This window comes from Gallus gallus, chromosome 38 (genome assembly GCF_016699485.2).
Source record: "Gallus gallus isolate bGalGal1 chromosome 38, bGalGal1.mat.broiler.GRCg7b, whole genome shotgun sequence".
Taxonomy (NCBI): domain Eukaryota; kingdom Metazoa; phylum Chordata; class Aves; order Galliformes; family Phasianidae; genus Gallus; species Gallus gallus.
This window is the reverse complement of record NC_052569.1, coordinates 149,526-165,227: the sequence shown is the minus strand read 5'-3', so window position 1 is coordinate 165,227 and position 15,702 is coordinate 149,526. Positions and strand designations below refer to the sequence as shown.

Here is a 15,702-nt window from a genome sequence, read left to right as displayed (position 1 = left end):
ACAATAGGGGACGCCGTGGGGCTCTGACCCACACTGCGCCCCATAGCGTCGCTGATCCGGGGGAACCGCACCAACTGCGCGCTGTTCTCCACCAACCTCGACTGGTTGGTCAGCAAATTGGACCGCCTGGAGGCCTCGTCAGGTGCGGCGCCCCACAAGTGTGGGGCTGGGACCCACATGGGGGGGTCGGGAACCCAACATATGGGGCCAAGGATGCCAAAATATGGGGCTGGGGACCTCCCTGTGGGGCTGGTGACCCACATATAGGGTCAGCGACCTCCCTGTGGGGCCGGGGAGGCTTCTCAGTGGGGCCGGAGACCCCCCCCTATAGGGCTGAGGGCCACCGCCTGGCACTGGGAACCCCAAACCTATGGGGTGAGGGAGGTCCCTCACCCCATAGAAGCTCCCTATGGAGCCCGGGGTTGGCGGCGGGGTCACTTATGGGTCCGGCGCCCCACACGTCGCCCCATAGGGATCCTGGAGGTGCTGTACTGCGTTCTGATTGAGAGCCCCGAAGTGCTGAACATCATCCAGGAGAACCACATCAAATCCATCATCTCCCTGCTGGACAAACACGGCCGCAACCATAAGGTCACTGCCCCACACATCCTCCCCCCCCCCCGCCCCACACATCCTCCCCCCCCCCGCCCCACACATCCTCCCCCCCCCGCCCCACGCATCCCCCCGCCCCCTGCCCCACGCATCCCCCTGCCCCACGCATCCTCCCCCCCCCCCGCCCCACACATCCCCTGCCCCACACAACCCCCGCCCCACACATCCCCCCCCGCATCCCCTCCCGCCCCACACATCCCCCCTGCCCCACACATCCTCCCCCCCCCGCCCCACGCATCCCCCCGCCCCACGCATCCCCCCGCCCCACACATCCTCCCCCCCCCCGCCCCACACATTCCCTGCCCCACACATTCCCCCCCGCCCCACGCATCCCCTCGCCCCACACATCCTCCCCCCCCTCCCCACACATCCTCCCCCCCCCCCTGCCCCACACATCCCCACCCCATAGATGGCCACCCATAGATCCCCCCCACCCCATATATCCTCCCCCCCCCCCATACATCGCCCCCCACAGATTCGCCTGCCCCATAGATCCCCCCACCCCATACAGCCCCTGCCCCACAGATCCCCCCCCCCATACACCCCCCCCCATACACCCTCTGCCCATACATTCCCCCCCATACGCCCCCCATACGCCTGCCCCACAGATCCCCCCCACCTCATATGCTCCCCCTACATCCCCCCCCCATGTGTCCCCCCCCGCCCCACACCCCCTCCCCCTCAGGTCCTGGACGTTCTCTGCTCTCTGTGCGTCTGCAACGCTGTGGCCGTCCGCTCCAACCAAAACCTCATCACGGAGAATCTCCTCCCGCGGCGCGACCTTCTGCTGCAGACCGGGCTGGTCAGCTACGTCAGCAGGTGGGGTATGGGGGTCCGGGGGGGGATAGGGGGGTCCTGGGGGGGGGATAGGGGGGTTCGGGGGGGATATGGGGGTCCTGGGGGGGGATGAGGGGTAATGGCGGCTCCTGGAGGGGAGATATGGGGGTCCTGGGGGGGGGGATATGGGGGTCCTGGGGGGAGATATGGGGATCCTGGGGGGGATATGGGGATCCAGGGGGAGGATTGGTTGTCATGGCAGCTCCTGGAGGGGAGATACGGGGGTCCTGGGGGGGGAAAATGGGGGTCCTGGGGGGGAAAATGGGGGTCCTGGGGGCGACAGGGGGTAATGGCGGCTCCTGGAGGGGAGATATGGGGGTCCTTGGGGGGGATATGGGGGTCCTGGGGAGGCGATGGAGGGTCATGGTGGCTTCTGGAGGGGAGATACGGGGGTCCTGGAAGGGAGATATGGGGGGCATATGGGGGTCCTGGGGGTCTTGGGGTACCCCTTGGGGTCTCGAGGGACTTCTGGGGGCCTCGGGGGACTTCGGGGGGTCTTAAAGAGTTCCTGGTGGTCTCGGGGTGTCCCTGGGGGTCCCATCACCGACCCCCCCCCCCCCCCCCCCCTCCCTTTCTCAGCATCCGCCCCAACATCTTCCTGGGGACCCACGAGGGCTCCACGCAATACCCGCGTTGGTACTTCGAGGTGGCGGTGGACCACGTGGAGCCCTTCGTGACGGCGCAGCCCACCCACCTCCGCGTGGGGTGGGCGATGGCGGAGGGTTACAGCCCCTACCCGGGGGGGGGAGAGGGCTGGGGGGGCAACGGAGCCGGAGACGACCTCTATTCCTTTGCCTTCGATGGGCTGCACCTCTGGGCGGGTACGGAGGTGAACCCCCCCCCCACCCCCCCCATATCCCCACCCTCACTCCATCCCCACCCCCCCATCTGTGCCCCCCCCCCCCCCCCCCAAACTCTCCTTCATGGGTCATTCCCACCCCCCGCCTCCCACACACACACCCTGTGGTAGAGTCGCCCCATTCATGGCGGCCCCATTCATGGCGGCCCCCGCAGTTCCCATTCGTGGTGTCCCCATTCATTAATGCCTCCCCCCATTCATGGTGTCCCCACTGTCATCCCCCCCCCCCCCCCCCCGAGGTGGAGCGACCCATTCAGTAACATCCCTTCATTGTCCCCATTCATAAATGTCTGCCCCCCCCCATTCACGGTGCCCCCCCACTGTCCCCATTCATGATGTCCCCATTCATAAATGTTTGCCCCCATTCGTGGTGTCCCCATTGTCCCCATTCAGCAGCATCCCCGCATGTCCCCCCGTTCCCATTGGGGTCCCCCCATGTCCCCCTGTCCCCCATCCCCCCCATCCCCATTGGGGTCCCCCTGTCCCCATGTGGGATACCCCCCTGTCCCCCGTCCCCCCATTCCCATTGGGTTCCCCCCTGCCCCCCTCGTCCCCCACCCCCCCACCCCCATTGGGGTCCCCCCACACCCCCACGTCCCCCCTTCCCCCCATCCCCATAGGGGTCCCTGTTGTCCCCCCTGTCCCCCGTCCCCCCATCCCCATTGGGGTCCCCCCTGTCCCCCGTCCCCCCCATCCCCATTGGGGTCCCCCCTACCCCCCTGTCCCCCATCCCCATAGGGGTCCCCCCTGCCCCCCCCCGTCCCCCCATCCCCATTGGGGTCCTCCCCATCCCCCCCATCCCCATAGGGGTCCCTGTTGTCCCCCATCCCCATTGGGGTCCTCCCTGTCCCCCATCCCCCCATCCCCATAGGGGTCCCTGTTGTCCCCCATCCCCCACCCCCATTGGGGTTCCCGCACACCCCCACGTCCCCCCTTCCCCCCCAGGTGGGGTTCCCCGCTCCGCCCCCTCCCCCCAGCAGCACATTTTGGCCGCGGGGGACGTGGTGAGCTGCTGCCTGGACCTCTCCGTGCCCACCATCTCCTTCCGCCTCAACGGGAGCCCCGTGCTCGGAATGTTCGAGAACTTCAACCGCGACGCCCTTTTCTTCCCCGTCGTCAGCTTCTCTGCCGGAGTGCGGTGAGGGGGGGGGGGGGGGGGGGAAAGGGGGGGGAACGGGGGGGGCTGGGAGGGATTTGGGGTCGTGGGGAGGGGGGAAGGGAGGGGGAGGGTCCTGGGGGTGGGGGTTCGTGGTGTTCCCGTAAGGATGCCGTGGGGTCGCCGTGGGGATAAGGATGCCGTGGGGTCGCCGTGGGGATAAGGATGCCGTGGGGTCGCCGTGGGGATAAGGATGCCGTGGGGTCGCCATGGGGATAAGGATGCCGTGGGGTCGCCATGGGGATAAGGATGCCGTGGGGTTGCCATGGGGATGGGATGGGGTCACCATGGGGATGAGGATGCTATGGGTTGCCATGGGGATGCCGTGGGGTCGCCATGGGGATAAGGATGCTGTGGGGTTGCCATGAGGATGGTATAGGGTTGCCATGAGGATGCTGTAGGGTTGCTGCCATGGGGCTGGGGATGGTATAGGGTTGCACTGGGGATGGTATAGGGTTGCACTGGGGATGCTGTGGGGTTGCCATGGGGATGGGGATGCTGTGGGGTTGCCATGGGGATGCTGTAGGGTTGCCATGGGGCTGGGGATGCTGTAGGGTTGCTGTGGGGATGGTGTAGGGTTGAACTGGAGATGCTGTGGGGTTGCTGCCATGGGGATGGGGATGCTGTAGGGTTGCCATGGGGTTGGGGGGGGTAGCATGGGGGTGCTGTAGGGTTGCCATGGGGTTGGGGGGCACTGAGCAGCCCTTGAGGGTCTCTGGGTTCCCCTGGTGGCGCCGTCGGGACCCCCGACCCACTGAGCGCCCCTTCCCCGACCCCATAGGCTGCGCTTCCTGCTGGGGGGCCGCCATGGGGACTTCCAGTTCCTGCCCCCCCCCCGGTTACTCCCCCTGCGCTGAGGCGCTGCTGCCCCGCGAGCGGCTGCGTCTGGAGCCCATCAAAGCTTATAGGGGCGACGGCCCCCCGCCCCACTGCCTCCTCGGCCCCACAAAGGCGCTGCCCCACACCGCCTTCACCCCCTGCCCCGTGGACACCGCGCAGGTTGGGAGCTCAAGGGGGGGTGGGGGGGGTTGGGGTTGGGGGGGGGGGGGTTATAGGGGAGGGTTTGGGATGATGAGGGAATGGGGGTGGGTTTGGGGGTGGGGGGGGTGTGGGGATGGGGTGGTGGGGTTATGGGGGGGGGTTGGGATGATGAGGGAATGGGGGTGGGTTTGGGGTCCTGGGGGGCATGGGGACGGGATCAGCTTTGGGGTGTGCGTGGGGGGGTGGGATATTTACAAAGGGATTTGGGGTCTTGGGGGATTGGGATCTGTGGGGGTGGGGGTGGATTTGGGGTCCCGGGGGGGGGGGGAGGGATGGGGGTGGGTTTGGAATCGGGGTTTGGGTTCAGGGGGGGAGAGGGGTCTGTGGGGAACCGTGGGGATGGCTTTGGGGGCGAAGCAGTCGGGGTGCTGTAGGGCGGGGGGTGCGCTGCGGGGTCCCCCATGTGCCGTATGGGGCTGCGCCCCCCCCCACAGATCGTTCTGCCCCCCCACCTGGAGCGCATCCGCGAGAAGCTGGCGGAGAACATCCATGAGCTGTGGGCGCTGACCCGCATCGAGCAGGGATGGACCTACGGCCCCGTGAGTGCCCCCACCCCACACACCCCACACACACCGCCCCATAAACCAATTCTGACCCCACTGCGCCCCACCCCGACCCCAATCGCAGATCCGGGACGATGCGGAGCAGCTCCATCCCTGCCTGCTGGATTTCCACAGCCTCCCCGAACCGGAGCGCAACTACAACCTGCAGATGTCGGGGGAGACGCTCAAGTGAGGGGACCCCAAATCCTAAAGGGGGGGTCCGGGGGGGGGGGTTTGGGGTCGGCGCAGCCCCTCCGTGACCCCCATGGGGTTGTGCCCCACAGGACGCTGCTGGCGCTGGGCTGCCATGTGGGGATGGCGGATGAGAAGGCGGAGGAGAACCTCAAGAAGATCAAACTGCCCAAAAGGTGGGGGGTGTAGGGGGGGGGTGTGGGGGGGTCCTCGGTTGGGGGTCTCAGTTTGGGGGGTCCATCCGGGGGTGTCCCCACTTTGAGGTCCCACTTTGGGGGTTCCATTTGGAGGCATCCCCATTTTGGGGTCTCAGTTTCGGGGTTCCATCTGGGGGTGTCCCCACTTTGGGGGTTCCATTTGGAGGCGTCCCCATTTTGGGGGTCTCAGTTTGGGGGGTCCATTTGAGGGTGTCCCCACATTGGGGGTTCCACACTGAGGCCCCCAAGTGGGGGTTCCCCACTGGAGGTTCCATTTGGGGGTGTCCCCAATTGACGTCCTACTTTGGGGGTTCCATTTGGAGGTGTCCCCATTTTGGGGGTCTCAGTTTGGGGGTTCCATTTGGGGGTTCCATTTGGAGGTGTCCCCGTTTTGGGGTCCCACTTTGGGGGTCTCCTCCCGGCAGTTCCCCATTTGTGATCCCAATATGGGCCCCCCTCCTCGGGCTCTCCCTGAGGCTCCCCCTATGGGCTGTCCCCCTTTTATGGGCTGTCCCCATTTGGGATTATCCCCATTTGGGGCTGCCCCCCTTTTATGGGCTACCCCCCTTTATGGGCTGTCCCCCCCTTTATGGGCTGTCCCCCCCTTTATGGGCTGTCCCCATTTGGGATTATCCCCATTTGGGGCTGCTCCCCTTTATGGGCTGCTCCCCTTTATGGGCTGCTCCCCTTTATGGGCTGCTCCCCTTTATGGGCTGCTCCCCTTTATGGGCTGCTCCCCTTTATGGGCTGCCCCCCTTTACACAGTGCCCCCTTTATGGGCTGTCCCCATTTATGGGTTATCCCCTTTCTGATGTGCTGTCCCCTTTTATGGGCTGTCCCCCCTTTATGGGTTATGTCCCTTTTATGTGCTGCCCCCCTTTCCGCGCTGCCCCCCGTTTACGCTCAGCCCCCCCCCCCCCAGCTACATGATGTGCAATGGTTACAAACCGGCCCCCCTGGACCTGGCCCACGTCCGACTGACGCCGGCGCAGCTGACGTTGGTGGACCGCCTGGCAGAGAACGCCCACAACGTTTGGGCGCGCGACCGCGTGCAGCAGGGCTGGACCTACAGCATCGTGCAGGTGGGCCATATCCCCATCACCCCATATCCCAACGGCCCCACTCACCCCATATCCCGCTGACCCCGTATCCTAATGACCCCATATCCCCCTGACCCTGTATCCCAGTGGCCCTGCTCACCCCATCGCCCCATATCCCCCTGACCCTGTATCCCAGTGGCCCTGCTCACCCCATCGCCCCATATCCCCCTGACCCCATATCCTAATGGCCCCACTCGCCCCATCACCCCATATCCCCCTGACACCATATCCCAATGGCCCCACTGACCCCATATCCCAATGGCCCCGCTCACCCCATCACCCCGTATCCCCATGACCCCGTATCCCTCTGACCCCATATCCCCCTGACCCTGTATCCCAGTGGCCCTGCTCACCCCATCGCCCCATATCCCAATGGCCCCACTCACCCCATCACCCTGTATCCCCCTGACCCCATATCCCCCTGACCCCGTATCCCAATGGCCCCGCTCACCCCATCACCCTGTATCCCCATCACCCCATATCCCGCTGACCCCATATCCTAATGGCCCCACTCACCCCATCACCCCATATCCCCCTGACACCGTATCCCAATGGCCCCACTGACCCCGTATCTCAATGGCCCCGCTCACCCCATCACCCTGTATCCCCATCACCCCATATCCCGCTGACCCCATATCCTAATGGCCCCACTCGCCCCATCACCCCATATCCCCCTGACACCATATCCCAATGGCCCCACTGACCCCATATCCCAATGGCCCCGCTCACCCCATCACCCCGTATCCCCATGACCCCGTATCCCTCTGACCCCATATCCCCCTGACCCTGTATCCCAGTGGCCCTGCTCACCCCATCGCCCCATATCCCAATGGCCCCACTCACCCCATCACCCTGTATCCTCCTGACCCCATATCCCCCTGACCCCGTATCCCAATGGCCCCGCTCACCCCATCACCCTGTATCCCCATCACCCCATATCCCGCTGACCCCATATCCTAATGGCCCCACTCGCCCCATCACCCCATATCCCCCTGACACCATATCCCAATGGCCCCACTGACCCCGTATCCCAATGGCCCCGCTCACCCCATCACCCCCCGTCCCCATCACCCCGTATCCTCCTGACCCCGTATCCCAATGGCCCCACTCACCCCCTGACCCCGTATCCCCCCTGACCCCGTATCCCAATGGCCCCACTGACCCCGTATCCCAATGGCCCCGCTCACCCCATCACCCCACTGACCCCATATACTGCTGACCCCATATCTCAATGGCCCCATTCACCCCATGACCCCACTGACCCCTTATACCACTGACCCTGTATCCCAATGGCCCCACTGACCCCATATACCACTGACCCCATATACCACTGACCCCATATACCACTGACCCCGTATCTCAATGGTCCCACTGACCCCATATACCGCTGACCCCGTATCCCAATGTCCCCCTATCCCAATGTCCTCTATCCCTATATCCCCCTATCTGTCCCCAATGTCCCCCTACCGCAACGTCCCCCTACCTGTCCCCCTATCCCAATGTCCCCCTATCCCAAAGTCCCCCTACCCCAATGTCCCTATCATCTGTACCCCGTATCCCAGTGTCCCCCTATCTGTCCCCGTATCCCAATGTCCCCCTATCTGTCCCCGTATCCCAATGTCCCCGTATCTGTCCCCGTCTGGCAGTGTCCCCCTATCGTCTGGCAGTGTCCCCCTATCCCAATGTCCCCCTATTGTCTGGCGGTGTCCCCCTACCCCAATGTCCCCCTACCCCAATGTCCCCCTACCCCAATGTCCCCCTACCCCACTGTCCCCCTATTGCCTGGCGGTGTCCCCCTATTGCCTGGCGGTGTCCCCCTATTGTCTGGTGGTGTCCCCCTATCCCAATGTCCCCCTATTGTCTGGCGGTGTCCCCCTATTGTCTGGCGGTGTCCCCCTATCCCCATGTCCCCCTATCCCCATGTCCCCCTATCCCCATGTCCCCCTATTGCCTGGCGGTGTCCCCCTATTGCCTGGCGGTGTCCCCCTATCTATTGTCTGGTGGTGTCCCCCTATCCCAATGTCCCCCTATTGCCTGGCGGTGTCCCCCTATTGCCTGGCGGTGTCCCCCTATCCCCATGTCCCCCTATCCCCATGTCCCCCTATCCCCATGTCCCCCTATTGCCTGGCGGTGTCCCCCTATTGCCTGGCGGTGTCCCCCTATCTATTGTCTGGTGGTGTCCCCCTATCCCAATGTCCCCCTATTGCCTGGCGGTGTCCCCCTATTGCCTGGCGGTGTCCCCCTATCCCCATGTCCCCCTATCCCCATGTCCCCCTATCCCCATGTCCCCCTATCCCCATGTCCCCCTATCCCCATGTCCCCCTATTGCCTGGCAGTGTCCCCCTATCCCAATGTCCCCCTATTGCCTGGCGGTGTCCCCCTATCCCAATGTCCCCCTACCCCACTGTCCCCCTATTGCCTGGCGGTGTCCCCCTATTGCCTGGCGGTGTCCCCCTATCCCCATGTCCCCCTATTGCCTGGCGGTGTCCCCCTATTGCCTGGCGGTGTCCCCCAGCCCCACACGCCCCCCGGTGACGTGGGTCCGTCCGCCCCGCAGGACATAAAGAACAAACGCAACCCGCGCCTGGTGCCCTACAGCCTGCTGGACGAGCGCACCAAGAAGACCAACCGGGGACAGTCTGTGTGAGGCGGTGCGGACCCTCATCGGCTACGGGTACAACATTGAGCCCCCCGACCAGGAGAGCCGTGAGTGGGGCCGGGGGGCGGCGGGGGGGCCGTGGCTGCCGCTGGGGGCGCTTCGGGGCCAGTGGGTGCCCTATGGGGCCAGTGGGTGCCCTATGGGGTCAGTGGGTGCCCTATGGGGTCAGTGGGTGCCCTATGGGGTCAGTGGGGGGGCTTTGGGGTCAGTGGGTGCCCTATGGGGTCAGTGGGTGCCCTATGGGGCCACTGGGGGTGCTTTGGGGTCAGTGGGTGCCCTATGGGGCCGCTGGGAGTGCTTCGGGGTCAATGGGTGCAATATGGGGTCAGTGGGTGCCCTATGGGGCCGCTAGGGGTGCTTCAGGGTCAGTAGGTGCCCTATGGGGCCACTGGGGGTGCAATATGGGGTCAGTGGGTGCAATATGGGGTCAGTGGGGGTGCTTTGGGGTCAACAGGTGCCATTGGGGTCAGTGGGTGCCCTATGGGGTCAGTGGGTGCCCTATGGGGCCACTGGGGGTGCTTTGGGGCCAGTGGGTGCAATATGGGGCCAGTGGGGGAGCTTTGGGGTCCACGGGTACCATTGGGGCCAGTGGGGGTGCTTTAGGGTCAGTGGGTGCCCTATGGGGCCACTGGGGGTGCTTTGGAGTCAACGGGTGCCCTATGGGGTCAGTGGGGGTGCCGTTGGGGTCAGTGGGGGTGCTTTGGGGTCAGTGGGTACCCTATGGGGCCAGTGGGGGTGTTTGGGGGTCAACGAGTGCCACTGGCTTCCCTATGGGGTTTCCCCGTGGGCTGTGGGTCGCCCTATGGGGTGACCCCACCGCCCCCCCCCCCCGACCCCACAGCGGCTCAGGGGACGCCCCACGGCCCCGATAAGATGCGCATCTTCCGTGCGGAGCGGAGCTACGCGGTGCGGACGGGGAAATGGTACTTCGAGTTCGAGGCGGTGACCACGGGGGAGATGCGTGTGGGGTGGGCCCGGCCCCACATCCGCCCCGACGTCGAGCTGGGAGCCGACGACCTGGCCTACGTCTTCAACGGCCACCGGGTCAGCCCCACAAACGGCCCTATAAGGGCCCCGTAGAGCTGCGGGGGGAGGAAATGGGGCCTCACGGCTGCCAGACCACGCGTTAGTCCCCTCGTGGCCCTATATGTCCCCTCGTGGCCCCATAGAGCCCCCTCATGGCCCTATATGTCCCCCTTGTGGCCCTATATGTCCCCCTCGTGGCCCTATATAGCCCCTTCATGGCCTTATGTGTCCCCTCGTGGCCCTATATAGCCCCCTCGTGGCCCTATATAGCCCCCTCGTGGCCCTATATAGCCCCCTCGTGGCCCTATATAGCCCCCTCGTGGCCCTATATGAGCCTTTATGGCCCCATAGAGCCCCCTTGTGGCCCTGTATGTCCCCCTTGTGGCCCTGTATGTCCCCTTGTGGCCCTATGTGTCCCCTCGTGGCCCTATATAGCCCCCTCGTGGCCCCATGGATCCCCTCATGGCCCCACAGAGCCCCCCGTGTGACCTCCCCTGACCCCATGACCTCCATGACCTCCATGACCCCGTGATTCCATGTGGCCCTGTGACTCTGCGTGACCCCCCATGATTCCCCATGACCCCATGTGACCCCGTGACTCTGCATGACCCCCATGACCCTGTGACCTCCCATGACCCCATGTGACCCTGTGACCCTGCACGCCCCATGTGACCCCGTGACCCCATGTGACCCCATGACTGCACACCCCATGTGACCCTATGTGGCCCCATGACCCCATGTGACCCCATGACTCTGTACGCCCCCCGTGACCCCCCGTGACCCCGTGACCCGGCGCCCACAGGCGCAGCGCTGGCACGTGGGCGGGGAGGCGTTCGGGCGCAGCTGGCAGGCGGGGGACGTGGTGGGCTGCATGATTGACCTCAACGAGAGCCACATCAGCTTCACCCTCAACGGGGAGACCCTCATCAGCGACGGCGGCTCTGAGGTGGCCTTCAGGGACTTCGAAGTGGGAGAGGGTGAGAGCCGCAACCGGGACCCCATAGGGCTGGGACCCCATAGGGCTGAGACCCCGTAAGGCTGGGACCCCATAGGGCTGAGACCCCGTAAGGCTGGGACCCCATAGGGCTGCGACCCCATAGGGCTGGGACCCCGTAAGGCTGGGACCCCATAGGGCTGGGACCCCATAGGGCTGGGACCCCATAGGGCTGAGACCCCATAGGGCTGAGACCCCATAGGGCTGCGACCCTGTAAAGCTGAGACCCCGTAAGGCTGGGACCCCATAGGGCTGGGACCCCATAAAGCTGAGACCCCGCAGGGCTGGGACCCCATAAAGCTGAGACCCCGCAGGGCTGGGACCCCATAGGGCTGGGACCCCATAGGGCTGAGACCCCATAGGGCTGAGACCCCATAGGGCTGGGACCCCATGGGGCTGAGACCCCATAGGGCTGAGACCCCGTAAGGCTGGGACCCCACACGGCTGGGACCCCATAGGGCTGGGACCCCACACAGCTGGGACCCCATAAAGCTGAGACCCCATAGGGCTGGGACCCCATAAAGCTGAGACCCCATAGGGCTAGGACCCCATAGGGCTGAGACACCATAGGGCTGAGACCCCATAAGGCTGAGACACCATGGGGCTGCGACCCCATAAGGCTGCAACCCCATAGGGCTGAGACCCCGCACGGCTGCAACCCCATAGGGCTGCGACCCCGTAAAGCTGAGACCCCATAGGGCTGCGACCCCGCACGGCTGCAACCCCATAGGGCTGAGACCCCGCACGGCTGCAACCCCATAGGGCTGAGACCCCACATGGCTGTGACCCCATGGGGCTGAGACCCCACGGGGCTGCGGCCCCATAACCCCGCTGCGACCCCATAGGGCTGCAACCCCGTAAGGCTGAGACCCCATAAGGCTGTGACCCCACAGGGCTGCCACCCCATAACTCGCTGCAACCCCATAGGGCTGCCATGGGGTCCCATCACCCCACACCGACCCCATCACCCCACACTGCCCCCATCACCCCCTGACCCAGCGCTGCCCCCATCACCCCCTGCTCCCCCCCCCCACTGCCCCCATCACCCCACACTGCCCCCATCACCCCACACTGCCCCCATCACCGCCTGACCCCACACTGCCCCCCTGACCCCACACTGACCCCATCACCCCACACTGCCCCCATCACCCCCCGCCCCCCGCTGCCCCCATCACCCCACGCTGCCCCCATCACCCTCTGCCCCCCATCACCCCCCACCCCCCCCCGCCCCACACCGCCCCCGCCCCCCCATCACCCCCCGCCCCCCATCACCCCCATCACCCCACACTGCCCCCATCACCCCACGCTGCCCCCATCACCCCCCGCCCCCCGCTGCCCCCATCACCCCACGCTGACCCCATCACCCATCACCCCCTGTCCCCCATCACCCCCTGCCCCCACACTGCCCCCATCACCCATCACCCCACACTGCCCCCATCACCCCCTGACCCCCCACTGCCCCCATCACCCATCACCCCCTGCCCCCCATCACCCCACACTGCCCCCATCACCCATCACCCCCCACTGCCCCCGTCACCCCCCGCACCCCGCTGCCCCCATCACCCCACACTGCCCCCATCACCCATCACCCCACACTGCCCCCATCACCCCCTGACCCCACACTGACCCCCTGACCCCCCACTGCCCCCATCACCCCTCACCCCCCGCTGCCCCCATCACCCCCCACTGCCCCCATCACCCCCCGCCCCCCATTGCCCCCCTCACCCCCCGCTGACGGCTGGGCCCGGCAGGCTTTGTCCCGGTGTGCAGCCTGGCTCTGGACCAGGCGGGGCGGCTGAACCTGGGCCAGGACGTGGGCAGCCTCCGCTTCTTCACCATCTGCGGCCTCCAGGAGGGCTTCGAGCCCTTCGCCATCAACATGAAGCGCCCCATAGCGCTGTGGGTCAGCAAAAGCCTCCCGCAGTTCGGCCCCATCGACCCCCAGGACCCCGAGTTGGAGGTCGGCGGCCCTATGGGCTGTGGGGCGGGAGGGGGGGGCGGCACAGGTCTGGGTGGGCGACCCCGGGGTATGGGGGGGGCGTCCAAAGGCCATATTGGTGTCTATGGGGTATGGGGGGGCGTCCAAAGGCCCTATTGGTGACTATGGGGTATGGGGGGGGCGTCTTTATGGTATTTGGGGTGTCCCCGGGGTATGGGGGGGCGTCCAAAGGCCCTATTGGTGTCTATGGGGTATGGGGTGGGCGTCCAAAGGCCATATTGGTGACTATGGGGTATGGGGGGGCGTCCAAAGGCCCTATTGGTGTCTATGGGGTATGGGGGGGCGTCCAAAGGCCATATTGGTGTCTGTGGGGTATGGGGGGGGGCGTCTTTATGGTATTTGGGGTGTCCCCGGGGTATGGGGGGGCGTCCAAAGGCCATATTGGTGTCTATGGGGTATGGGGGGGCGTCCAAAGGCCATATTGGTGACTATGGGGTATGGGGGGCATCTTTATGGTATTTGGGGTGACCCCGGGTTGTGGGGTGGGCGTAAGCACCCCCCCATAACTCCCATCACCCCACAATCACCCCTCAACCCCACAATAACCCCATAACCAACCCATAACCCCCCCACAACCCCCCATAACACCATCATCACCCCCCAACCCCTCCACGACCCCCCCCATAATCACCCCATCCCCCCACAGCCCCCATCCCCCCACAGCCCCCCACCCCCCCACGACCCCCCATCCCCCACGACCCCCATCCCCCCGCAGCCCCCCATAACCCTCCACCCCCCAACAGCCCCCTATCCCCCCTACGACCCCCCACAACCCCCCGTCCCCCCACATCCCCCCATAACCCCCCACCCCCCATAGGTCACTCGGACGGACGGCACGGTGGACGCCCCCCCCTGCCTGCGCCTCTCCCGCCGTACGTCGGGATCCCCCCCCCGCGCCCCCCCAGCTGCTCTTCCTCCGCCTCAGCCTCCCCGTTCAGTTCCAGCCGCACTTCCGGTGCCCCCCCGGAACGACCCCCCTCCCTCAGACCCCCCCGGAACCCCCCGACGACGACGACGGCGGTCTCGAACCGCTCTCGGAATTCGAACGGCTGCGGCGCTCCGCGGGGGTCCGCAATGCCGATGGGGAGGGGGGGGCGGGGGGAGGCGGAGAGGGCGAAAAGAGCCCCGGGGGGACCCCCGGCAACGCCCCCCCCCCACCCCGAGAGACCCCCCGGGGGGAGAACGAGAAGGACGCGACCACCGAGAAGGGCAAAACCAGGAGGGGGTGAGGAGGGGGGGGGGCAACGGGTGGCGGTGTGCCGTAAGGGGGGGGCTGTGGGGCGGGGCTATGGGGCTGGGCTGTAGGGTGGAGCTATGGGGCGGGGCTGTGGGCTATGGGGCTGGGCTGTAGGGTGGAGCTGTGGGGCGGGGCTGTGGGGCGGGGCTATGGGCTATGGGGCAGCTTTTGGGACAGATTATGGGGCGGGGCTGTGGGGCGGAGCTATGGGACAGGTTATGGAGCTGGGCTATGGGGTAGGTTATGGGGCGGAGCTGTAGGGCAGGGCTCTGGGGTGGGGCTGTGGGGCGGGGCTGTGGGACAGGTTATGGGGCAGAGCTATGAGGCGGGGTTGTGGGGCGGGGCTATGGGGAGGTTATGGGGCAGGTTATGGGGTGCAGTTATGGGGCAGGTTATGGGGCAGAGCTGAGGCAGGGCTGTGGGGCGGGGCTATGGGGCAGGTTAAGGGGAGGTTATATGGCAGGTTATGGGGCTGGGCTATAGGGCAGGTTATGGGGCGGGGCTATGGGGCAGGTTGTGGGGTGGTTATGGGGAGGTTATGGGGCAGGTTATGGGTGGTTATGGGGCGGGGCTATGGGGCAGGTTATGGGGCGGGGCTATGGGGCAGGTTATGGGGCGGGGCTATGGGGCAGGTTATGGGGTGGAGCTATGGGGCAGGTTATGGGGAGGTTATGGGGCAGGTTATGGGGTGGAGCTATGGGGCAGGTTATGGGGAGGTTATGGGGCAGGTTATGGGGTGGAGCTATGGGGCAGGTTATGGGGAGGTTATGGGGCAGGTTATGGGGTGGAGCTATGGGGCAGGTTATGGGGCGGGGGCTATGGGGCAGGTTAGGGGGCTGGGCTATGGGGCAGGGCTATGGGGCAGGGCTGTGCGCCCCCCCGGTGACGCCGCCCCCCCCCCCCCCCCCCCCCCAGGTTCCTCTTCAAGGCCCGGAAAGCCGCCTTCGCGCCCCCCCCGGCGCTGCCCGCCGTGCCGCGGTTGGAGGAGGACGTGGTGCCCGACGAGCGCGACGACCCCGACGTCATCATGAACAGCACCACGGTGGGGGCGGCCCCACAAACACACCCCATACCCATCCCAAACCCCCCCTTACCCCCCCCACCCCCCCTTACCCCCCCAAACCCCACCCCAAACCCCCCCCATACCCCACCCCAAGCCCCCATCCCATTTACACGCACCATACCTCCCCCGTACCGCATCCCATACACACCCCATACAAACCTCATACCCCCCCCATACCCCCTTCCCAT

At 66.1% G+C, this 15,702-nt stretch overlaps 1 protein-coding gene across 1 annotated transcript in view; it reads left to right on the top strand.

Moving 5' to 3' along the window:
* LOC101748756 (ryanodine receptor 1-like) overlaps positions 1 to 15,702 on the top strand; it is a 70,827-nt gene that overhangs the window by 5,312 nt on the left and 49,813 nt on the right. Inside the window, 19 exon segments of the mRNA XM_040655096.1 lie at positions 32 to 142; positions 473 to 591; positions 1,298 to 1,431; positions 2,029 to 2,270; positions 3,254 to 3,446; positions 4,246 to 4,291; positions 4,293 to 4,463; positions 4,940 to 5,044; positions 5,133 to 5,236; positions 5,332 to 5,415; positions 6,359 to 6,518; positions 9,094 to 9,168; positions 9,170 to 9,242; positions 10,037 to 10,239; positions 11,024 to 11,198; positions 12,967 to 13,175; positions 14,032 to 14,100; positions 14,102 to 14,439; positions 15,367 to 15,493. Coding sequence (XP_040511030.1) covers positions 32 to 142; positions 473 to 591; positions 1,298 to 1,431; positions 2,029 to 2,270; positions 3,254 to 3,446; positions 4,246 to 4,291; positions 4,293 to 4,463; positions 4,940 to 5,044; positions 5,133 to 5,236; positions 5,332 to 5,415; positions 6,359 to 6,518; positions 9,094 to 9,168; positions 9,170 to 9,242; positions 10,037 to 10,239; positions 11,024 to 11,198; positions 12,967 to 13,175; positions 14,032 to 14,100; positions 14,102 to 14,439; positions 15,367 to 15,493 — 2,738 coding nt within the window.